Source organism: Trachemys scripta, chromosome 7 (assembly GCF_013100865.1).
Source record: "Trachemys scripta elegans isolate TJP31775 chromosome 7, CAS_Tse_1.0, whole genome shotgun sequence".
Taxonomy (NCBI): domain Eukaryota; kingdom Metazoa; phylum Chordata; order Testudines; family Emydidae; genus Trachemys; species Trachemys scripta.
The window spans coordinates 20,605,153-20,629,922 of NC_048304.1; the positions used below are offsets into that span (position 1 = coordinate 20,605,153).

The following is a 24,770-nucleotide window of genomic DNA, read 5'->3' on the forward strand; positions in this document are numbered from 1 at the left end:
AATGAACCAAACCAACACCTCACCCTCTCAACTTTGAGATGTTCAAAAACTGGGCCTAGAGCCAACTTTTGTGGCTTGAGTCCATCTCTGTTTTTCAACAAGGCAACTTAGGCTCACAATACACTTTATTCATAACTAGCTTTCCCTGAGCTCCACTCCTGAAATCTGACCTTGAAGGAGCTGTCCTGTCCTGGGTTCTCCCCTTCAGGACTGCTGTTCTAGTCCTGTAGCCCTTTTTTCAGGAGAAGGGGGGAAAGGGCTATTTCCTCCTATGGTATTGCATATTAGATGGAGTCTCCTTTTTTAAAGCACAATTAAGCACCATAGCCAGTTAACCGCAGGCACTTCAGGATTCAAGCATGTGACCCCCTCCCCCCAAAAGCTGGAAGCCAGACTAAAGACCACAAAGTAAGGGATGGATGGGGGCATAGCTCTATGTGAGACAGATGTTTGATGTTCTTTGTCTCCATATTTCTCCTCCCTTCCAGCCCACCGCCACCACCACTGGTTCCAATCTCTGCTTCTCAGCTGTTGATAAGGGGATTGTTGATAGGGGATTGTGGGCCTGACAATGAGGTTGATTTAAAAAGTGGGATTTACTAAACTGTAGCAGCTAATTAGAAAAATAAATCTCATTGTGTGAGTGTAGATAAAACTCAGTTCAATGGGGGGGGGGTTAATTTCTTATTTCTGGAAGCTGATTGTTTACAAATTAATACTCCATGCTTTCTCCAGTGGAGGGGGCCGAGTCTACCGCTGGGGCCTGGAGATAAGCCAGTTGCAGAGGGAACCTTATCACTCTGGCATTTTCATTTTCCAGGTAGTTGGCTCCCAAGCTAGAATCTTGTACTCTGATCAGAAGGGTCGTGTGTCTATTGCGGTGGCTATTAATCGAGCCATTGCTGAAAAAAGGATTAAGGTATGGCTTTTCCCACTCAATGCGGCATGGTAATTGTGTTTAGTATCTGAGATCAGGGTGGGATGGGAGAAGTAGAACGGTTCAACCAATGATAATAAAAAAAGTATATTAGAAAATGTCGAGTCAAATTCTCTTCCCTGTTACACCGGAACGTATTCAATGAGAGGAGAGTCTGACCTAGAGAATGTCTTCATAGATACCACATTTAATCGCCAGGTAAAAAATCTGCCTGGTGTTGTGTATGGGCATCATACAGTCGGCATTCACTCACACTTCATATGCTAGTGAAAAATTAAGAGAAACCAACATAGCCTCTGATACTGCCACCTTTGTGCATGCTGGGTTGTACCTTACTGCAGGAGTAAGATACTAGTCAGTGTGAGTAATGGAGGCAGAATCTACCCTGTTGAAATTTAGTACATGGACAGGAATTTGTACATATTATTGGGATTTTCTAAGGTCTCTGTGGGCTTAGTATATGATTGTACAGCGATGTAGCACTGTGGGACCTAGATCTAGGCACTGCTGTAGATAATACACATTTATTATTGCAAAGAATCTGGGGCTCATGGTTGGGCTCAGTTGGTACATGCATAATAAAGGCTTTTATATTACAGCAAAACTATGTGGTATACAAGCCTCTGGTTAACAAAATTGAATTCTTGCTTTTATGCTCATGAAAGGTGTTTAAATGTTGCATGCTGTGGTGGTATTTTGCTCCCTGTATTTTAGTATGATGGGGCCTGGCATGCATGTTTTTCTGTGCAACAGAATAACATAATCAGCATGTGTGTTTGTTTTAGAGAGGGTTCTGAGCCTCAAGGGTCTAATCACCAACCCCCCAAATCAGACAGCCGTTCACATCCAGAGATTCAAACCCATCTTTTATATTTTTTGTTGCTCAGAAAATCTAAGGGCCCAATTCTCCTCTCAGACAGGTTTTACAACAGTGTAACTTCATTGGAGTTGCTCCGGATTCGCACTTGTGTAAGTGCTCTTGGAGTCAGGCCCAAAGATGTTAAATCATGCGTCTCTGTCTTTCCAGTGTCAGAGCTGAATTATCATCATTTTTAAAGAAGCAAATTCATGTAACGCTTATAATGAATATCAATGGAGCAATGTCTGTGTTTTGTTACTCAGAAAATGTTTATTAACATATTTCAAATACTGTTGATCTTCTCAGGATTCAAAATGAACATCATTGCAAGCTAGTCTTAAAAACTAGAGCTGGCCAGACAAACCAAGCCCTCGGAGCTATGAATGAAAAGGGCAGGCTTCCATGCCCTTTAGGATTCTGTTCTGTATCTTTTTCATCTTTTCAGAATCTCCATTCCCCTTCTCAGCCATTCTCATGAGTTGGACATAGAGGTGCCCTTGAAGTGACTTCATAATTTGCTGGCAGCAAAGAGCACAGCAAGCAAACGGACTCCAGATTGGGCCAAGTCCATGGAGTTACTGTGGTGTAAAACTGGCATAAGAGAGAGGAGAATCAGGCCCTATCAGCTGGGCTAGATATCTGCCAGCCAAGAAAGATTTATCTGAGCTGTAGGAAGCTGTTAAGTGTCCGTGCTCCCTTATTTGTAGTTTATTATTTATTAGCACTGATTGGAAATTTTCTGGTGGAACAGTTTCCACTGGAAAATGCCCATTTGACAACATTGAAACGTTCCAGGGAAACGTGTCTATTTCGACAAAATTCCGATGGACACCGGGCAGGTTTCCAGCAGAATCCTGTCTGGTTTCCTGCCAGTTTATCTGCCTGGCTCCACGCCAGCCTGCCCAAGCTTCCAGGCTCCCTGCTCCTCAGCAGCCCAGGCTCCCAGGGCCTCCATGTTACTGGCTCCCAGGCAGCTTGTCCGGCAGAGCCAGGGTGCCCAGGGTTTCAAGTTCTCTGAGCTGCTGGGCTCCCCATCTGGTGGGCGGCCAGGGCTGTGAGCAGCTCAGGGAGCCTCGGAATCGTTTCCAAAAGGTCAGAATGAAATGTCATTTTGACTTTTTTCTAAATGAAATTTTGGAATTCTTGTTCTAAGAGAAATTTCTACATTTCATTTCTTGTTCCACTTCTCAACAGCTTTAATTGTTTTGGAATTTCCTGTGGAATGGGAATTCCAGTTTCTACCCAGCTCTGTTATTTATTATTTATATTCCAGTAGCACCTAGGATCCCCCGATGTGGACCCAGACCCCATTGTGTTAGGTGCTGTACAAACACCCCAAAGAGTTCACAATCTATAGTGATGTTTAAGTTACACATATATGTTGCGATTTGTGGTTAAGAATCAATGAAAACAATACAAGACAAGCTAAGGGCCTGATCTCACAAAGCTTTGATCACACAGGCAGTACCACTGCAGTCAATAGTATTATATGAATAAAGAATACTCTATGAGTAAGGTTCACAGGTCTCTCATTTTGCATAGCATAGAATCATAGAATCCAAGGGTAGGTCTACATTTACCTCCGGGTCCGGCGGTAAGCAATCGATCTTCTGGGATTGATTTATCGCGTCTTGTCTAGACGCGATAAATCGATCCCAGATCAATCCCGGAAGTGCTCGCCGTCGACGCCGGTATTCCAGCTTGGCGAGAGAAGTACGCGGCATCGACAGGGGAGCCTTCCTGCTGCGTCTAGACCCGCGGTAAGTTCGAACTAAGGTACTTCGAATTCAGCTACGTTATTAACGTAGCTGAATTTGCGTACCTTAGTTCGAAGTGGGGGGTTAATGTGGACCAGGCCATAGAATATCAGGGTTGGAAGGGACCTCAGGAGGTCATCTAGTCCAAGCCCCTGCTCAAAGCAGGACCAATTCCCAACTAAATCATCCCAGCCAGGGCTTTGTCAAGCCGGGCCTTAAAAACCTCCAAGGAAGGAGATTCCACCACCTCGATTTAATCTTTCATAAAAACAAATAGTTTCCTTAAATGCTGTAGAGTTACAAATACAGTTGTACTAAATGACAAAGTTTGACTTAAATTATAAAATGACATGTGGAACTTTTAAAAAATATCTGTGTAATCTCTCATAGCCTCAGATATTATACTTAATTTCACATTTTCAAAAATTCATGAAGAAATATGACTTTGCCCTGTTTTTGCATGAGGATTAGCCAATACCACAAAGTCTTTAAAATTTCAGATAAAAGTCAATTCATATCAATTACTTGCAACATTTTGCATTTTTTTTTAGTGTGAAAATAAATTTTTCATGCAGAGCTCTCAAAAAAGGCTCTTTATCTCTGGGTGTGAAATGATGGTGATTTTCTCCACCAGATTTCACACACTAAAAGTCAGCATTTCTTTACCAGTTATAATAAAAATTGGTGGCAGAGGGAGAAGGAAATTAAGAGGATTAGGTTGGGGAGTAACGAGTTCTTTTTAGATGAGATTTGAAATGAGATGGTAAGTCAATAAGGCAGAGAGTGAAATCTGCAAAAAAACAGTCTATGAATGACAGAGTTGACAGTCTGTGTAGGATTCCACTTCCTTGTCCTTGTTTTTTTGTAGGCACCGGTTGTCCTGAGTCGAGATCACCACGATGTGAGTGGCACCGACAGTCCTTACAGAGAGACCTCAAACATTTATGATGGATCAGCCTTTTGTGCAGGTCAGCAAAGCAGCTGAGATGCGTCTGTTTAGGCAAACAAAAAAATGGCTTAAAACAAGAAATTAATTTTTATAGAACATTTTAAATGGATTTTGTTTAACCCTTTCATCCCAATTAATTGGATTTCCTGTTATCTTGACATGGAGGCTTTATGGGATATAATTATGTTACAGAAATTAGCATGGAACTAGTTAAAGTAGAAGGGCCCTTGGTAACACCAATGTAAATCTAGACTAATGGTACAAAAGTCACTGACATTATTCTAGATTTACACTGGTGTAATCAGAGCGTAGAATCTGCCCCAGCTGATAGAACTCCATGGAGGGTTCCTTTGATTTACACAGGTGCAAGATCAAAATCAGGTACAAAGTTCATAGAATCATAGACTTTAAGGTCAGAAGGGACCATTATGATCGTCTAGTCTGACCTCCTGTACAATGCAGGCCACAGAATCTCACCCACCCACATAGGTTTGATACAGGAGTGGGTGGGTGAGATTCTGTGGCCTGCATTGTGCAGGAGATCAGACTAGATGATCATAATGGTCCCTTCTGACCTTAAAGTCTATGATTCTATGAACGTTATACCTGATTTTGATCTTGCACCTGTGTAAATCAAAGGACCCCTCCATGGAGTTACAGCAGTATTAACCTGGTACAGTATAAGCAAGATCAGAATCAGGCCCTGTGTGTAAAAAAATGCTTTGTACAGAATTGATACTGACACAGCCCTGTTCATTTTACTCTGTGCATTAACAAGAAAATACAGTTCAGATTCTATGAGACAGCCCTTGTCATCAGGGAACATGGGCTGATGGCTGATGCACAGCAGTGAGCATCAGGAGTTCTGGATTCGGTTCCAAGCTTTGCCACCAAGCTGCAGAATGACCTTGGCTAAGTCATTCAGGTTCCCTTTTCAAAAGGGGCCTTTCATTTTGGGAGCCCCAGAACCTGATTTGCAGCGTGCTGAGCACCTGGGGAAAATACAGGTGCTCAGCACTTCTGAAAAACAAGCCCAAAGTATTTCAGATTGGGCACCCAAACATGGAGGCACTCAAATCAGTGCACACTTTCAAAAAAGTTGGGGTAAATCTCTCTCTGCCTCAATTTTCCAACCATAAAATGGGAATAATAATAATAATAATTTGTGTACCCGAGGGGTGTTGCCAGGTGTCATGAATTGCTGATGGTGACGTGCTTTGAGGTTCTTGGATGCAAGGTGCTACAGAGCTATAAGGACAAAGTATTATTACCAGGTTCCCAGAGTTGCAAAATTTGACTAACTTGTAGGATAGCTGAGGATTCCAGTTTGAAATGGAGGCTCATTTTTTAAGAGTGAAATTTGTTTATCACTGTTTAATAAAACTGTTTTCTTGAATTATATGGACCCCCTTGAAAGATCTCCTCCAAAGCCCATTGGAATCAATGGGAGTCTTTCTATAGTTTTCAGTGGTCTGTAGATCAGTCCCTAGCTCTCCAAGCTCCTAAGGACGAGCTCTCAGAGAGAGTGGGGGAACATTTTAGATCTCTTCTTTTCTCTTCTCCTCCCCCTCTCCCCCCAACACTGCAATATATGGTAGTTTATCTGAACTGACCCATTTGAAGTCCTCTCATTACTGAAAATTGGGATTTTCGGTAACTTTGGCCCACCTGTTTTGGTTTTGCATTAAGTGCTGCAGTCTGACAATCAGGGTCACCTCAGCCCAGGCAGATGCTGTTGAGGAAAGTGTCTTTTAGTGCTGTCGTTCACTCAATTAGTGACCTTTTCCAAAGCAGAGGGCTTGCAAATTATTGCAGCATTAATCTGCTTGCCATGCTTCCGTCCTAACCTTGATTCTGCTCAGCCATTTGCCTGAGAAGGGAATGGAAGTTTTTACATGTTGAGTTACACTCTTATCCCTCTTGTCCTCAATGCCATCTGACAAAGTAATTATTATGTTAACTGGGTTATTAAAGTGACATTATGCCAGACAAGATGATGCCATAATGAAAGCTTTTTGACAGGGTTTTAACATGGATCAGTGGCTGCATTAGCTAGTTCTTACACTGAATATGCAGTACATACAACATTGCAAATGTGGTTCCAGGAATGTGTTTGTTTGTTTCTTTGGGTTGATTTTGAACTCATAAAATCAAAGCATTTGCTCTGTTGTTCCTGAATCAAAAATCGTAGGGTCTTGTTTTCACGGGGGTCTAGCCCATCATCTTCTGGTGTGTGCAATTTCTTCCACACATGCACACTTCTGTGTGTACTTCAATGTACTACAATTTACATGCAAAGCTGAAATTTTAGAATTGGATATGCAAGTGTTAGTGCCCCCTATTGCATGGGCTAATGTGTAAACTGTGTTTATGTGCACTTCAGAGGAAGCCATGCACTGAAAATCAGGTCTCTAATTTATTTTTCTGTCTTTTTAAGTTGTGATTTTTAAAGAAATAAATATTCTAGGTAACTTCTAAGCATTAAGGGTTAAATTCACTCTTGTACAGAGGTTCAGGGCAAAACCTTCACACTTAAGTCCCATGGAAAATCTCAACATAAGGCTCACTTGATGCACAGGCCTTTTTGCTTGTTCCCTGCGCATAACAGAGAGCTGTGATCTGGTGGTCTGAGCACGGGTTTGGTAATCGGGAACTCCTGATTTCTACTCCTTGGTTCTTCCACTTTGTGTCTAGGTTTTCAAAAGCATCAACTAATTTTGGATGCCTGTGCTGAAGGGTGCCCAGTGTAAGACCCCATAATTGAGGCATCCAGAATTATTGGACTTTTTTTTTTTAATTGGGGCTTTAACTTCTGTGCCTCGGTTTCTCTGTTTGTGAATGGAAATGACAATACCCACCCAACTCTGACTTAGAACTGAGAGTTATAATTAAATAATGTTCCTACCATGAAAAGTGCCACGTCTCTGCAAAGTCTTATCTATTCCAGTGAAGTCTTAGGACTGGGAACTTGCATCGGCCTAGCTATGTCCCTGAGGGGTGTGAAAAATCCACACCCCTAAGCAACATAGTTAAGCAGACCTAATCTCCAGTGTAGACAGCGCTAGGTCAACAGAAGAATTATACCGTCAACCTAGCTACCGTTTCTTAGGGAGGTGGATTGCCTATGCCGACAGGAAAACCCCTCCCGTTGGCTGCGCTTCTGTAGCGATTGAAGTGTAGACATACCTTTATTTACTTATTTTCTAGTTTTCTACAATTCCTCTTACACAGGCCTCTCATTTTAGATCTCCATTTTAGCAGTGTATAAAGAGTACTACAATCCTGAGAGAGCAGAGCATTTTGTGATACTGGCATGTGTTTCCTCCTGCATGGAAAGAAAGAGGATAGAAAAAATAGTCTCTTCCCTTTGCCCTCCCCAAGTGGGAGAGAAAGCAGTGAAGTAACAACAAGCATTACATGAAATACATGAAGAATTCTGGTGCTACAATAACTCATTTCCTTTCTTCCTAGATATGGCGGTACAGAATTTTGTAGGAGATGCAGTTAGAGGAGCCACTTGGGTTGCCTTGCATAATGGTGGTGGAGTTGGCTGGTAAGGAGAACTTGATCTTGTTTGAAGGGAAGAGCAGTTCCATCCAGTTGATGTGTGTGTGTGTGTGTGTGTGTGTGTGTGTGTGTGTGTGTGTGTGTGTGTGTGTGTGTGTGTGTGAAAGAGAAAGAGTCAGCATATGCTACTGTGGCAGTGAAAGGCCATGTTCATGGGAATAATGGAGGTTTGGGGAGGGGAGGCTCAAAGGGTACGTTACAGGTTGAAGTGTGGTGTCGTATGACGCTTTTTTAATTAATGTCCATATGTCAAGAAAAAGTGTTTTAGACATTGGCCATAGCACTATTTGGGAAACTTAATTTGCTAAACAAGGACAGACTGGCTTAGTTTTTTTGAACAGACCACACTTCCAACGTTGTCTTCACACATGAAGAACCAGAGTGTTAGTGGATGGATTGTGTTTAGGTTTCCCCTTAAGCTGCATTTAAATCTGTGACCTTAGGACCCCAATATAACATGCCCATGTGCTAAAGTGCAACAAAGGGTTATTGATACAAAACAGCTCAGATGCCAGCAAACTTTTTTCCATCCTTCTTCGTTCAGTTCTTCACTCCTCTTCCCTTGCTCATGCCTGGCAAGATAAAAGGCAGCATCAATGCAAGGACTGGTTTAAACAACAGCCCTCTTGTTGCATTACACACTGAACCTGCAGGGATTTTTAAAGTGAGAAGCAGAACAAGATGATTGCCATATAGAGAGATGGGGATGTATATTTTCAAGAGAATTCTCAGAGGTCACATTCTGATCTTGGTTATGCCAGTGTAAATCCACAGTAACTCCACTAACAGCTTACTCTGGACTGACACTGATCTCAGATCAGAATATAGCCGCTGTCTAAGATGTCTTTCATCATGTAATCTAAGCACCATGGATAGAAATGCCTAGATAGGTGGAAGCATGGCTAATAAAATATTAAGAGGGTGCTTTTTTTGCTTTGTTTTGTATGATTGTTCAAAGTACTCATGAATGGTTCAGATTACTCACTTCTAGCAGATTTACCTTAATAAAAAAAGAGAAGTTGGAAGAACAAACTAATGATTATCAATCTTCCTGTTTCAGGGCATAGGATGATCACCACTTACAATCTGGAAAAAGGTCCTTCCTCCTACCTGGGCACACATGAGTGTGTTGTTAGAGCTTCGTGCCTTCTCATGTTAAACAATGCCAGAAAAAAATATACTAAACTAAATCATGGCTCTTCAACCTAGGCCTGGATCCAGCAAAGCACTTTCACATGTGAGAAATCCCACTGACTCCAGTGGGACTACTCAAGCGCTTAAAGTTAAGCACATGCTTAAGTGGTTTGCTGGATGGGACTGTACGTGATGGGTGCTCTGTAAATGTTGCGGTGGAGAGACAGATTGTTCTGGTATGATATAGCAATTTGTTACAGCTTTTCTATTATTGTTAGGGGGCTGTATTCTGTTTTCAGTTACATCAATGTAAATCTGGAGTCACTCCATCAAGTAGGGTTACCATATTTCAGCAAGCAAAAAAGAGGACGGGAGGAGCCCCGCCCCCATCCTGCCCTAGCCCCGCCCCTGCACCTCCCACTTCCTGCCCCCCTCAGAACTCCCAACCCTCCCCCCGTTCCTTGTCCCCTGACTGCCCCCTCCTGGGACCCCTGCCCCTAACTGCCCCCCAGGACTCCACCCCCTACCTAAGCCTCCCCGTTCCTTGTCCCCTGACTGCCCCCTCCTGGGACCCCTGCTCCTAACTGCCCTCCAGAACCCCACCCCCTACCTAAGCCTCCCTGTTCCTTGTCCCCTAACTGCCCCCTCCGAAGACCCCCCCCAAACTGCCCCCCAGGACCCTACCCCCTACCTGTACCCTGACTGCCCAAAACCTTCTCCACCCCCACAAAAAGCCCCCCCCCGAACTCCCGACCCCACCCCCGTCTCTTGACTGCCCCCTCCAAAATCTCCCTGCCCCTTCTCCTGCCCCCTGGCCCCCTTACCCCGCCGCTCAGAACATGGTGTTGGGCTCTGTGCGGAGCCGGACACGTGGCTGCGCTCCCCAGCGCAACACACAACCCGGTCCCACCCCACCCAGTGTTGCCGGAGCAGGGCACTGGACTGCAGGGGAGGAGGAGCTGCCGAGGCCCGATGCAAACGGCCCGGCAGGCCGGCCGGCTCAGAATGCAGGGAGGGAGGGGGGGAGGAGGAGCTCTACAGCTGCTCTGGAGTCCAGCTCAGCAAGCTGTGGGGGAAGGGCTCTGGCTGCCAGAGCCCCATGCGAGCGGCTGACTTTCCTGCAGCCCTCCCAGCCGCGCCTTGCTCTGCATGGGGGGGAAATCCTGGACATTTTTAGTGATTTACAAATTCCCTCCCGGACGCTATTTTTAACACAAAAAGGAGGACATGTCCGGGTAAATCCGGACGAATGGTAACCCTACATCAACTGCAATGTCAGGTTCGCACTGGTGTAGCTTCAAGCAGAATTTAAGCCTTGGCAGTTTGTTTAGGCATCCTTTGGCTCATTTATTAGAAGCAGAAAATTTAATTTTTAACAGTGTTTAAAAATAGTTTCCCTCAAAATATAGCAAAAAATTGTCCTCTTTCCATGAATCTCCATGTTCATGGCATGAGCTTCCAGCAAACACAGCTAGAGGGAGGTATTTAGGGCCAACTGGGCCCATCTGCAAACGACATACTGCAAAACTTGTACACTTGAGTATTCTGGGTGTACAGTTGTTACATAAATCTGCTGGGTTTATTACTGATTATTAATAAAACAAATAAAATTACATCATCATCCATACCGTTAAGTTTGGCTTGCCTTTTACCCACCCAAGCAGTCCCATAGTATTGCTTGGGTGAGTCAGGTGAGGCGCTGTAGGGTGTTAAATGTGACAACATTTTCTGATTGACCCTCTAGTACACAAGTTTAAGGTGGTTGCCTGTAGTATAGGGATGTCTGATCAAGGCTTTCAAATCTGTGCAAGAAAAATGATAATACTGTAGTACTGCCACTTATTTTTTCCAAGCTCTGTAGGATGGTGTCTGGCATTTCACTAAATGTCCCTTTTTCCTCTAGGCCACTGCAGTAGGCTGCTAGCTTAGATGAAATCTCAGCCAAGCACATGCTTTTAAGGGCAGGAAAGTCTATTGCCATAGGGAATGCTGATCACCAAGACCACAAGTTTAACATATGCCAGCTAGTTTGGAAACTACAGCTAAAAATGTAGCGTGAGGGGCATGAAGTTACTGAGGCTTCGGCTGGTTGCATTGTCTCTAGGATATTTTCCAGTGGAACAGCATGTTGCTGAAAGGGGCACAGTTTTTGCTGTTAAATGCTGTAAAGGACCCACTCTCCTTCCAGTATGTTACAGAACAGCTGTACAGAAAACCAGAATTAAAGAGCTTGCAACAGATGTTATCCACAGAGGCCCTGACTATTATGTGGCCTTGTTAATTGGAGCTAAAACAATCTCCCATCCTGGTTGGTCAGATCATTCTGTCTGCATTATTCTAACTCTAGTGATTTCAATGGAGTTATTACTGACTTATGCCTGGGTGAGATCAGAATCGGGGCCATAGTCTTGAGAGAGTCAGACTCACAGGGAGAAATGCTGGCCCTGTTGAAATCAATTAGAGTTTTGCCATTGACTTCAATGGAGCCAGGATTTCATCGGTTAATTATAACGGAGGATATGTCTCTAAATCCCCTAAACTGCTCTGATAATCTCAACCAGAGGCTGTAGAGATGGAAAACAACTAGATCCTGAGTGAATAATTCATAATGAGTCATTTCTGTGCAGAATTTAGCCTTTTTTGTCATCTGCTGGAAAATCTGCCAAAAGATCACTATGTCCATGAATGTATTTGTTATTTAAATTTATTTGATTAATATCTTTAGGAATTGTTTATTCTATGCATTGACTGTGACTGTTCAAAATTCAAATGATAGAAAAGACTATCTAGTCCAGTAGTTCCCAATTTTTTTTCTGAAAATGACCCCTTTGGCATCTGACTAAAGGCATTGGACCCCTTTCATTTTTTATACGTCAGTTTCATGTTGTTATAGGGCCTTTACATTTCATTTTTATCTGTATTTCTGTTTCTCCTAAATGGGGGTATTACTTTCCTGTCTTGTATAAGTGACACGAGTCTTGACATCTGTGACAAAAAAAGTACTTCTAAACCCTCACAGGGAGGATGTAGTCCTGAAGGGTACTATTGGAATGCCCCTTCCAGCCTGGGAATACCTCCACCAGTGTGACCTCTCACGCTGTTTGGAGGACACCATTTTGAGAACAAAATGGCATCCTCTGTGCAGCAAAAGTGCCAGAACATTGTTTAGGCCCTGGCTCAAGGGACAGACCCCTGTATAATCCATGGTGGACCCCACTTTGGGAATCTAGTCCTACTTTTGCTTGAAGAGTACATGGGCCAGATTGGGATCTCAATTACACTAATGTAAATCTGGAGTAACCCCACTGGCTTAAGTGGATTTACACCAGTGAGTAGAATCTGTGTCAGAATGTAATACAAAGGGGGTGCTTGCAAAATGAATCAGAAAACTAGCAAATGGAAGTTTACAGGAATCCAAAGACTCATGGAAAGGCAGGTACTGGTAACCCAGCCTACCAACTGTCATGGATGATTTGGGGTTGGGTATTTGGTGCAGTACCTGATTGGCTCATTCTTGCTCACTTTAGTCCTGGGGGTAGACTTGGCCCTGTGTGATGAAAGAGTTTGGCTTCCACAAAGAACGTTTGAGTTGAAAATTGGGCCTGTCCTTGCTCAAGCCTTAATAAGCCACTATGCTGAGACTCAGATGTCGTAACAATGTCATGTTATTAGATACTGCAGTCTGGAGAGCTTTCTAAAAGCCTTGGCGCTGCAGTGGTTCTGTTCTGTTTAACTGGATACCACCCAGTCTAGTTGGAGCTGCATCCTCCTTCCATTTGCTCTTTGGGAGAAAGGGAGGGATAATGTGGAAGTTTTTCTTTAAAAAAGATACCGTCCCCAGCCATTACAAATATATTTGATTTCCTTGCCCTATGGAGCCAGATGCTCTTTGGTCCTCCGTTTTCCTCCAGCAATGTTGCACTTCAGCAACTGAGAACCTGTGTTACATTGTAAAGACCACTGGGGACGTGAGAAGTCAGCTGGCTCTGCAATATAGACATCTTCTTGTGCATGGTGAAAATTAGCCATCTCATCTCCTTGATCTCAGTCGATGTAGGCTTTTCATCTGTGTGATTTATTTTTCCTCTTTCGTTTCCCTGATAACTGATAAAGGAGTGTATGTATATACATATGTTAGAAAGAAATCAACTTGACATTGGAATGTAGCTGTTGAGAGAATTCAGAAATGAGGATCACAATTTATTTGGGAGCCAGCCTCCTCAGTAGATGTTTTGTTTTCACCAGAATTGTTGACAAATCTGCTGCTTCTTCCTGATGCAGCTCGAGAAATGTCTTTCCTCCATTTTGATTCACTAAGTTATACCCTTGTAACGCAAACAGAAACACAGGATTTGTATTTATTTAGCTGGAGCTGCATCACATGCACTGTTGATGTGGGTACAGAATAACTCAGGCGTGGCCATAATTATAGCAATTGAATGTCATTGATTTCTCTAGGCCTGTTCATTTGCACAAGAATATATATTAGCATGAGGGCTATGTAACCTGTAGTGACAAAAAAAGCAGAGGTAATTTAAGCATTGAACTACACAGTTGACAGTGTGACATCTTGATTGTGAGAGGGGCCTGGTTTTCTTTGATCACCTTACAAGGAGGCATCTGGAAATTATAGGAGGTAGCTTAGGTCAAAATGCCACATGTTTCTTTAATTACTTGAAAATATTACCCAATGCTAATGAAGGCAGAGTACTCTCCTTTAAAAGTGAGAGGTTTTGTTGGAAAAGCCATCCTAACAAACACGACTTGTTTGGGGTTTAATTTATGGGTGTCTTTTTAGATGGTAGGCCACATTCTAGCTTGCTATTCTGGAGGTACATTGGTGTAATTCCATTGAAATGAGTGGAGTTGCTCCGGATTTACTTGAGTATTAGTAAGATCAGGAATCTAGCCCTTTACCTCCATGCTTCAAAGAATCATCTTTGAGATGTTGGGCTCAGAGGAGATCTTTTGTCACTAAAAAGAACATCTCTGCAAGTGTTTTGCCAAAGAGAATATTTTACAAAACAAAACAAAACTAGAGATCTAATTTTCTTACTGTCCTATATTAGTAGTGGGCTGATCTGAAAACCAGGTCCTGATCTCACTTACACTGGAGTAACTGCATTGAAATTAACAGGAGTTACTCTGTGTTTACATGGGTGTAACTGAGAGCAGAATTCTGGCTAAATTATCAGTCACACTCAGTGAACCAAAGACAAAATGGGTGAGGTAATGTATTTTATTGGACCAACTTGTGTTGGTGAGAGAGAAGCTTTCAAGCTTACACAGTGGGCTTCTTCAGGGCTGGAAACATACTCAGAGTGTCACAGTTAAATGCAAGGTGGAACAGATTGTTTAGCATAAGTAGTTAACACACATTTCAAGGGACCATTCAAGGTGAAATGGCCTGTTAACACCCCTCCAGTCATAGGGAGGAAAAGAACAGAGGGGAAAGAGGGAGGGTGAAGGAAGTAGCTGTGGGGTTATAGATAAGGCTACGTTTTAGTCATGGGTATTTTTAGTAAAATCCATGGACAGGTCATGGGCAGTAAACAAAAATTCACGGCCCGTGAGCTCTCCATGACTTGTACTATATACCCCTGACTAAATCTTGGGGAGGGGGCAGCCCGGGGGTTCTGAAGATGCTTGTGGGGATGCTGCGAGGGCTCGGGGGGGGGGGCGGTCTGGGGGCATCGTGGGTGCTCTGGGGGGGTATTGGCAGGGCTGGCAAGGTCCCTACCTGTCTCCTTGTGGCTCCCTAGAAGGGGTGACATATCCCTCCCTTAGCTCCATGTGCTGCCCCTGCCCCAAGCACTGGCTCCGCAGCTCCCATGGCTGGGAACTGTGACCAATGGGAGCTGTGCAGGTGGTGCCTGCAGGCGGAGGCAGCGCACAGAGCTAGGAGCTGAGCAGGGCCAGCTCCAGGCACCAGCACAGCAAGCAGGTGCTGGAGCGGCCAAGGGGAAGGGGCGGCACGTCCGGCTGTTTGGCGGCAATTCGGCGGCGGGTCCCTTGGTCCCTCTCGGAGGGAAGGACCTGCCGCCGAAGTGACACCGAAGAAGAAAGCGGCGCAGCGATCGTGGCTTTCCGCTCCCCTCTCCTCCCCCCCCCCCCCCCCCCCTGGGGTGGCAAAAACCCTTGAGCCGGCCCTGGGGCTGAGGGAGGGACATGTCGCCGCTTCTGGGGAGTCCCCCAAGGTAAGCGCTGCCCAGAGCCCTCATCCCCTCCCACGCCCCAGCCCTCAGCCCTGAGCCCCTTCCCACATGCACCCAAACTCCTGCTGCTGAGACTGCCCCAGCAGCGGCTGGTGCAGCTGGCCCAGGAGTTGCCCGAGCTGCTCAGGTGGCCAGCCACACCAGCCACTGCAGAAGTCACCGAGGTCCTGGAAAGTCACAGAATCTGTGACTTTCGTGACCTGTGTGACAAACTCGCTGCCTTAGTTATAGATTGTTGTAATAGGCCATAAATCCAGTGCCTTTATTCAGTCCTTTCCTCCATATGACTGGAGAGGTGTTCACCGGTCACTTCACCTTGAATGGACCCTTGAAATATATAACGCCTTTTGCTAAACAAACTGTTCCAACTTTTATTTAGCTGTGACACTCTGATTATGGGAGAATTAATAGGTTGGTCTGTCCATCTAGATACCAATAGGACCCCCATCACCATGCTATCTGAATGCTAGACCTGAATGTAGCAAACGTGAAAGGCTTAACCTTTAAGAAGCCTTGTGACTTTAGCTCTTTAAGCATCAGGAATGCTGGCATTTCTTTTATTTGCTTTTTTGTTTTGTTTTGTTTTTTAATAAAGCAAGTGCTATGTGGAACATACTGTTCTCAGGAGACATACAGCAGGCTTAGCTTCTGGCACTGCCACTTGGGTCAGAAATGGGTTTGCTGGCTAGTAGCGTGGGAAAGTACAGAATGGGCTTCCTACCCTTTTCTACACTAGGACTTTGGTTCCTTGTACTGCTAGCTTTCCATCTTTTAAGTACAAAGACTCACTGACTGCATCCTGTATCCAATTTCAGCAATATTATCCAGGCCTAATTTAGATTTTCTCTTTCCCCCCAGTGCATCTGACTGGAGGGGTACCTTATAGGATTGGTTTGTATAATTAAAAAAAAAAAAGGATTTATTTTAAACATGTAAATACTTGTATTTTAAAGGGGCGAAGTGATAAATGGAGGATTTGGCCTTGTTCTGGATGGATCAACAGAGGCTGAGGAACAAGCTAAGATAATGCTCAGCTGGGATGTTTCCAATGGAGTAAGCAAAATCTGCCTTCTGTTTTGACTTGAAATATTGCTTTTCTTCTTCAAAACACAAAAAATGCTTGGTATCCCAGGAATACACGAGCTGTACCATGAAATAGGCCGGGTAACGAACTCTGCTAACTATTCTCTGATATGTACTATTTATGGCCCTGATCCATACCCCATTGAAGTCAGCGGGAGTCTTTCTATCAACTTTAATCAACTTTAATGGGCTTTGGGGTCAGACCCTAAAAAAGAGACCCAATAAATGTAGGGCTTTTGGGACCTTATCCTGGGAGGTCAAGAGCACCTACTGAATTCCCAATGCATAAAAAGCCTGTTTATCTCCAATTTATATCAATGAGAGTTTTTCCAGTATTGTCAGTGGGAAAAGGAGGAACCCCAAGATACCTTTACTGGTGGCCACTTTTATTCTTGGATACGTGCCACATGTCCCTCAGTCTAGAGTTTAGTACTAAGTGCTAGTTATATGCAAACTCAAATCAGTTCATTTATTTGAACTGCAATGGACCATGAGCTTGGGCTGAGTTTCCTTGGCCTAAGGGAGAGCGTAACACATACTAACACAGAGTGATTGTCCTCCTTTAGTGCCGAGACCAATATGGGTTTATGACTCGACTCCCATGCCTGTGCTACTAGAGGTGGTAGAGGAGCAGCTCATGCTTTTTAGATCCACAGGTCCTGGGTTCAATTTCTGTAGACAACTCCCCACAGTGGCATAATTACATACAGCAAAATTATAAAGGACAAAATGTGTGGCGTTTTAGGAAGGCTTTGCCTATTCATAATTACTTGATGTGTCTAAGACCAAATGAGGCTATTGCTTGCCAATTCTGATGTGGTGTGTTTCTGTTTTATTTCTCAAAAGAATTTGGTGAAAATGGTTTCCTTCCTTGCATTAGATCTGAAAATGGGTTCTCTCCAGAGAATGTGGTACAAAAAACAGTAGGAGGAACTATCCACATGCACTCCCTGTACCAGATCTGATAGAATAGATAAATCATTGAGGAAGAAGGAAGAAGATTAAATTAATCTCTAGACTTGAGTAATGGAGGCCGCTGCTTAACAAGCATAATTTATCAGAGACCGCCTATAAAACAACAGTTTGGTAGAAGATTTACTTGCAATGTGATTTATTGCATGCAATAGCACAACTTCTCAGCGCGCTGTTTAAAAAAGACAATCTTAGAATATTGTCTATATTCCTACATCCAAAGGAAAGAAATTGGACAGTACACTAGAAAATATACTGCCAGGAATAATCCTATATATGCAAGGGACATTGACTAGCAGTTCTTTTATTTTTATAATCCTCAAAATGTATTAGTTCTAAATTGATCACATGCTTAAGTACTTTGCTGAACTGGGACCTTAAGCATTTGCCTATTTTAACAACTTTGAGTCTGACCAAATACTTCAAACCCTGATTTGTAATGCATAATAAAATAATATTTCTAGGGCAATTGCACATAGGATTGTGCCTGTGTAAAGACTGAGTAAGGAGCTGAGGATTTGACCAGTGATGCTTGTGTTAAATGACATAATGGATACATGATATAATAAATTAATAATTTAGAGTAGTTATATAGCACCAATATACTCATGATGAGGCTAAACCAGCAAGTTCAGATCTATGTCTGACCTTCTCCAAAGTTCAAGGAGGTTTGGCTCTGTCATTCTTCTTCAGACCTATTTTACAAATAAATAAGAATCTGAATCTTAGCATTTCTTCTGAAGTTCTAGGAGGGGTTTTATCTGGTGCTGTGGTTTGGGCATAGCTTTGCCATAGACATTCTGAGCCTTCCAGTTCTAGAGACTATGGGCTGAATTCTCTGCTGGTGTAAATGGCTACCACTCCATTTACTTCAGTGGAGCTTAGCCCATATACTCTACCAGAGAGTTTGGCCCCTTGGTTTCAAATCTTACCAGCGGTTCAATTTGAAAATATGTGCAGTGATCTCAACATCCTTCCATGTAACTATTTGTCCCATGATAAAATCAGTGATTGTTTAAAACAGACCTAGGTCTGAAACAGCAGCTAGTTTTGCAGATCTGGATTGAGATGCATTAATTTTTCCTTGTGAGGGACTTTTGCAAAGCATCTTTTTACAATGTGCCTTGCTCTAGCCAGGGCTATCAGCCCCTAATTTTTAACTGGACTAAAATGCATCAAGACCATCCAACGACTTTTGAAAAAAAATGCTTAGGGTGAAAGAGAGCAAATGATTTCTTACATTGGTAAAGAAACGGGGAATTAGCATGAGTTTGATAGATTTGTTATCATTAAATTGTGTGCGTGTGTATGGGGAGAGGTGAAATGTGGGGAGATACAATTGCATTTTTACATCCGTTTACTTTCACCTCGTTTGTGATCTGACAGGTAGCTAGACGCTGTTGGTCGGGCAACAGTAATGCCTATGAAACAATCTGCCAAGCGATGGAGGAGACTGGTAAATTAAAGGTGACTCTCCCACACAAGGTGGTAGACGAAAGCATTTTGGAGCAAGCCCTGCATCGTTAATTGCATTCGGAATTCACTATGCTCCTTTCACACACATTTTGAAGTTGCTTTCTTGTTACCCAACCTCACTCTCTGGTAAGATAATAAATGCTTTGCAAGTGTCTCTCCTATGTGAACAGTTCTTTTCCTTCATCATTAGCAGGGTAATGCTGAGGCTCCCTACATTTAGGGTCTGATCTAAACTCCACTGAAATCATTGAGAGTTTTTCCATTGACTTAATTGAGTCTACTCCTGCAGTAAGATACCATTCAGTGTGAATAAGGATATTGGAATCAGGGCCTAACTAATTAAGCTACATGAAAAATAATCCATTCCTGTCTGACTCTTCAGAAATCTGAGAGGTTCCTTGGTCTAGTGCAGGGATACTCAGACATCTGTGGTTCAGTAGCCAAATTAGTGATCAACGTTACCCTAAAGAGCCACAGTAGTGTGAATTCATTGTTTCATTTGCTATTTTTATATGTATATATTATTGTCACAGCAAAATGACTGACCAAGTGTTAGGTTTCAGAGTGGTAGCCATGTTAGTCTGTATCAGCAAAAACAACGAGGAGTACTTGTGGCACCTTAGAGACTAACAAATTTATTTGGGCATAAGCTTTCGTGGGCTAGAGCCCACTTCATCAGATGCATGGAGTGGAAAATGCAGGAGCAGGTATAAATACATGGGTGTCAATGTGTTGCCACATGATGGAATTTCTGAGGCAGGGATAGAATCCAATTCTCCAGGGCAGAGTTCAACTGCCTTAACTGTCAGACAAAGAACGTAAGAACGGTCATACTGGGTCAAACCAATGGTCCATCTAGCCCAGTATCCTGACTTCCAACAGTGGCCAGTGCCAGATGTTTCAGAGGGAATGAGCAGAACAGGGAAATTGAGTGATCTATCCCCTGTCGTCCAGGCCCATCTTCTGGAAGTCAGAGGTTTAGGAACACCCAGAGCATGGGGTTGCATCCCTGACCATCTTGGCTAATAGCCATTGATGGACCTATCTTCCATGAAGTTTCCTTTCTCTTTCCTATCCTTTCTGTTCCTGCAATCCCCTGCCTCATCCACTAGACATCTTCCATCTTCTGTAACAAATGAAGCAGGCATCCTGCAGAAAACAGCCTTTTTCACTACACAACCCTGAGTCATCCCCAGTGCAGGTCCGATCCTGTGCACTGAACGAGGCAGGGGGCCTGTGGAAAAAATACTATATAATAATATAATTCAAGACTGTATCATAATGCATGAGTAGAAGGGGGCAAATCAAATTGAACAGATAACCTTAATTCTGGCATTTCCTAACTTTTGAATATTTGATCTTGCGCCCTTGGCATTCTTTTAACATAGTTTTTTGTGCATCAGTATATGTATTAGTAAAGTGATGCATACTGAATTGTCTGTCCTTGGCTTGATAGCTGGAATATTGCACCAGAAACAATGGCCGATATAACTACCTCACAAACCCACACATAAGATGGTCTCCCTTTGCCAGCTGTGTTTCTTTTGTGCTGTTGGAATGCAGTTTAAGTTCAGCTTATCTGTGAGTAGTCCCAACTAGTTCCACAGCCAAAACCTAGGACTTGCTGATCTCCATATTATAAATAAAAAAAGACTTGTGAAATTACTATAAGACTTGGGTGTGAAAACGTGTTTGTGGCAAATATTCTGAAGCTGACTTTGGGGATTAAAATCACATGTGCTGAAGCCAAGCTATTCTGTTTTCCTGTGTCTAGGCAAGCAATTTTATATTTGCTATGAAACAAAGGAATTTTTAGTGCATCTACTTGCACCAGGGTTTGCCTGGAAAAATGGTCACCTGAGATTTGCACGAAAGACAGAAAAGGGAGTCTCTTTAATTGAACAGAAAGCAATGCCAGAAGCAGTGACTGGAAAAGAACAAGGGTGGTAAGCACTAAATCATTTCAATAAAGTTAACATCAAGGCCAGGAAAATGTGTAAAACAGCTTCGTGAGCTGTTGTGTGGGCCAAATTCAATGCCGGTCCAAAGAGGTGCAATTCCATTGAGTTTGACCCATCCATTGGAAGGACTGTGACGGATTTGCTCTTTCATAACAGCTCTCTCCATTATCTCAGCAAATGAAGCCACTTATTAGATTGATAGAGACCTTTTAGTCTGGTCTATACTTGAAGTTCTATCAGCATAGATACATCGGTCAGGGGTGTGAACAATAAACACACATACCCCAACCAACATCCTCATGATGACATAACCCACCGCATGGATGCAGCTATGTTGATTAAAGAGGGCTTATGTCAATGTAGCTAACGTCACAAGGAAGTAGGCCAATAGAATAACTCCTTCTATTAGCATAGGCTGCATCTACACTAGAAGGAGATGCCAGCATAGCTATGCCAGTATAGTCTTTGTAGTGTAGACATCGCCTTAGAAACTCTGAATCCTAAACTCTAGTCTCTTTTGTGTCTCTCAAGACAGACTTGGATTTTTAGAGCATTATCTCTATGGGCATCTGCTCCAAATACAGTGAACACTATTGCTGTATGAGGTTCAAAATGGTACAAAAAATTAAGACCATATTAAAAATGCTTTGAAAATCATCCAGTAGTTTTCTTTCATATAACCAACATTAATCTGCAGCAAAACCTAACCTCCTAGACAGGATGGGCTTCCTTTCACACAGTAATTCTGTACAAAGCCAAATGTAGATTCCCTTTCCTCTCCTCTCCCATGCCCACCAAAAACCATGCTGACAAAGGATTTGATGTAGCCTGATGTAATTGGAAGAAGCTTTGTTCCTTGCATCCTAATCCTAGCCATTGTTATGTAATAATGTTTTGTTCTAATTATCAGTGACTTTGACCGAAAGATTGGATTTATATATCTATATATATAAATGAGTTTATTTTTATGGGCTGCCATTAATTCCTCAATCTAGATGTGACTTTTGTATTTCCTATGATTGATCTGCCTGCAAGGTTGAGTTCAGATTCAACTCAGTTCCTTTTCAGCCAGGATGGACCTTTGTTGGGACTAGTATGTTCTTCAAACAAAGATTTATCATACCATTCTCTGTGGGTTTCCTGGGATTGGAAGTGTTCTTTTTTGGGAGTTATATGTACTGTTTAAGACCATATCGTACTTTCCCTTTCTGCTTTGAGGCTAATGCACAATAAATCAGGTGAATGCCAACTCTCTGCACCCTATTAGTGTCTCAGGTGCCATTGTAAAGTACAGCATGCTCTCATTCAAGATGATCATTTTTCTCCTGATCACATACCGTACTATATTCATAGAATAATAGAAGATTAGGGTTGGAAGAGACCCCAGGAGGTCATCTGTCCAACCCCCTACTCAAAGGAGGACCAACCCCAACTAAAGCATCCCAGCCAGGGCTTTGTTTTTCCTCATATCCAACCTAGACCTCCCCCACTGCAACTTGAGACCATTGCTCCTTGTTCTGTCATCTGCCACCACTGAGAACAGCCTAATTCCATCCTCTTTGAAACCCCCCTTCAGGTATAGTTGAAGGCTGCTATCAAATCCCCCTTCACTCTTCTCTTCTGCAGACTAAATAAGCCCATTACCCTCAGCCTCGCCTCATAAGTCATGTGCCCCAGCCCCCTAATCATTTTTGTTGTCCTCAGCTGGACTCTCTCCAATTTGTTCACATCCTTTCTGTAGTGGGGGCCCCAAAACTGGATGCAATACTCCAGGTGTGGCCTCACTAGTGCTGAATAGAGGGGAATAATCACTTCCCTCAATCTCTGGCAATGCTCCAATATGCCATTAGCCGCCTTGGCAACAAGGGCACACTGTTGACTCATACCCAGCTTCTCGTCCACTGTAATCCCCAGGTTCTTTTCTGCAGAACTGCCGCTTAGCCAGTCGGTCCCCAGCCTGTAGCAATGCATGGGATTCTTCCATCCTAAATGCAGGACTCTGCACTTGTCCTTGTTGAACCTCATAAGATTTCGTTTGGCCCAATCCTCCAATTTGTTTAGGTCACTCTGGACGCTATCCCTACCATCCAGCGTATCTACCTCTCTCCCCAGCTTAGTGTCATCTTGCTGATGGTGCAATCTATCCCCTCATCCAGATCATTAATGAAGATGTTGAACAAAACTGGCCCCGGGACCGACCCCTTTGATACCGGCTGCCAACTAGACATCGAGCCGTTGATCAGTACCCGTTGAATCTGACGATCTAGCCAGCTTTCTATCCACTTTACAGTCCATCCATCCAATCCATATTTCATAAACTTGCGGCAAGAATATGGTGAGAGACCATATCAAAAGCTTTGCTAAAGTCAAGGTGTATCACAACCACCGCTTTCCCCATATCCACAGAGCCAGTTATCTCATCATAGAAGTCAATCAGGTTGGTCAGGCGTGACTTGCCCTTGGTGAATCCATGTTGACTGTTCCTGATCACCTTCCTCTCCTCCAAATGCTTCAAAATGGATTCCTTGAGGACCTGCTCCATGATTTTTCCAGGGACAAAGGTGAGGCTGACTAGTCTGTAGTTATACAATATACAGCTGTAAATACACACGTTAACCAAATGTCCTGGGAAGTGCAAATTGTGGTAGGTCAAAATTGCTACATATTACAGAAGAACAATTGCCAATTCACATATCCACAACTTAAGTAGGTACCAGCCAAAGTTGCCGATCTGTGCTTTGACCTATATACATAATTATTTCCAAAGTACTCCAATTGATTTAAACAAGAGTTGAATTGGGCCCAATGATAGCTGCTTCTTACAAAATCATTACTACCTTTTGATTTCAAAGCTATTTTTCTCAGTTTAATGGCATTGGGCGACTGTTTTGTCATGAATAAATGCCCAGCAAATACATCAGTTCTTTGTACTGAAGGAATTTTTAAGATATAAATTTAACCTAATCCTCACGTGAAATTCCACTGAGGGAAAAGGCTGCCTTATACTAAGGAAATCTTTATTATGAGTATGTTAGATTCATTTTCATTATTTCGTACCAGTTATGTTCTGGTAGTGTGCTCAGTATAGTATAACAGACAAAAAGAGACATGGTCCCAAACTCAAGGCTTTTATGATCTGGTCCTGATTCTGCAAACTCTCCCATGCTTATTCCTACCAGAGTCAATGGGAGCACGCATACATCTGGGAGCATTTGCAGGACTAGGCCAAATGTTGACAAACAACAGAAGCCAAACATAATCTCCATACAAGATTTATTGGTTGAGGATCAGACCTTCTTGCAATCAGTTTTAGTTAGGCTTGTCTATTTACTAATTAGCATGAGCAATGCAAGATGGCTGATGGAATAGTAATGAAAGGACTTAAATCAACCCATGAGTAATTCATCATATTTAATAATGCCCCTTGCCCTTTTTGCTAATTGTGATATATTTTGTACATGTATAGCTCTTTCAGCTGAGGCTCTCAAGGCATTTTACAAATGTGAACTAATTAAACCTCATGATACCCTTGCCAGGGAGGTAAAGGAAACAAGTTTCCCATTACCCACCACTGGGATGAAGCAGTAGCTGATTAAGAGCATGCTGAAACCATATGCAAGTCTAGGGCAAAGGTTTTTTTTTTTTCAGAGCTCATCTGAACCTCCTGCCTTGTCTTGCAGAGAAGCCAGAATTCTGAAGGTGTGATTGCTCAACCCCCTTCCATGGGGAGATTGATGTCATGTCTGGGATGATGACTTCACTGTTGGAGAAACCTGTGAGGGGGAGGAGAAGCTATGAGGGGGAGAGTGCGCTTATTCAAACACATATGTAGTCATAATAAAAGACACCCATTCAATGAC

General features: G+C 43.0%; 1 protein-coding gene across 4 annotated transcripts in view; it reads left to right on the top strand.

Moving 5' to 3' along the window:
- UROC1 (urocanate hydratase 1) overlaps window positions 1-24,770 on the top strand; it is a 77,156-nt gene extending 52,386 nt beyond the window's left edge. For 2 of the 4 annotated variants that reach the window (XR_004646423.1, XR_004646421.1), the window contains 6 exons: window positions 821-919; window positions 4,422-4,521; window positions 7,974-8,055; window positions 16,372-16,471; window positions 18,860-19,075; window positions 20,724-21,287. Coding sequence is in view for 1 of the 4 variants with exons in the window: in XM_034775443.1 (XP_034631334.1) it covers window positions 821-919; window positions 4,422-4,521; window positions 7,974-8,055; window positions 16,372-16,471; window positions 18,860-19,000 (522 nt within the window). In the remaining 3 variants the exon portion in view is untranslated. Of the gene's footprint in view, window positions 1-820; window positions 920-4,421; window positions 4,522-7,973; window positions 8,056-16,371; window positions 16,472-18,859; window positions 19,104-20,723; window positions 21,288-24,558 lie in introns of those variants that run through there. The other 2 variants (XR_004646422.1, XM_034775443.1) reach the window with 2 other exon arrangements.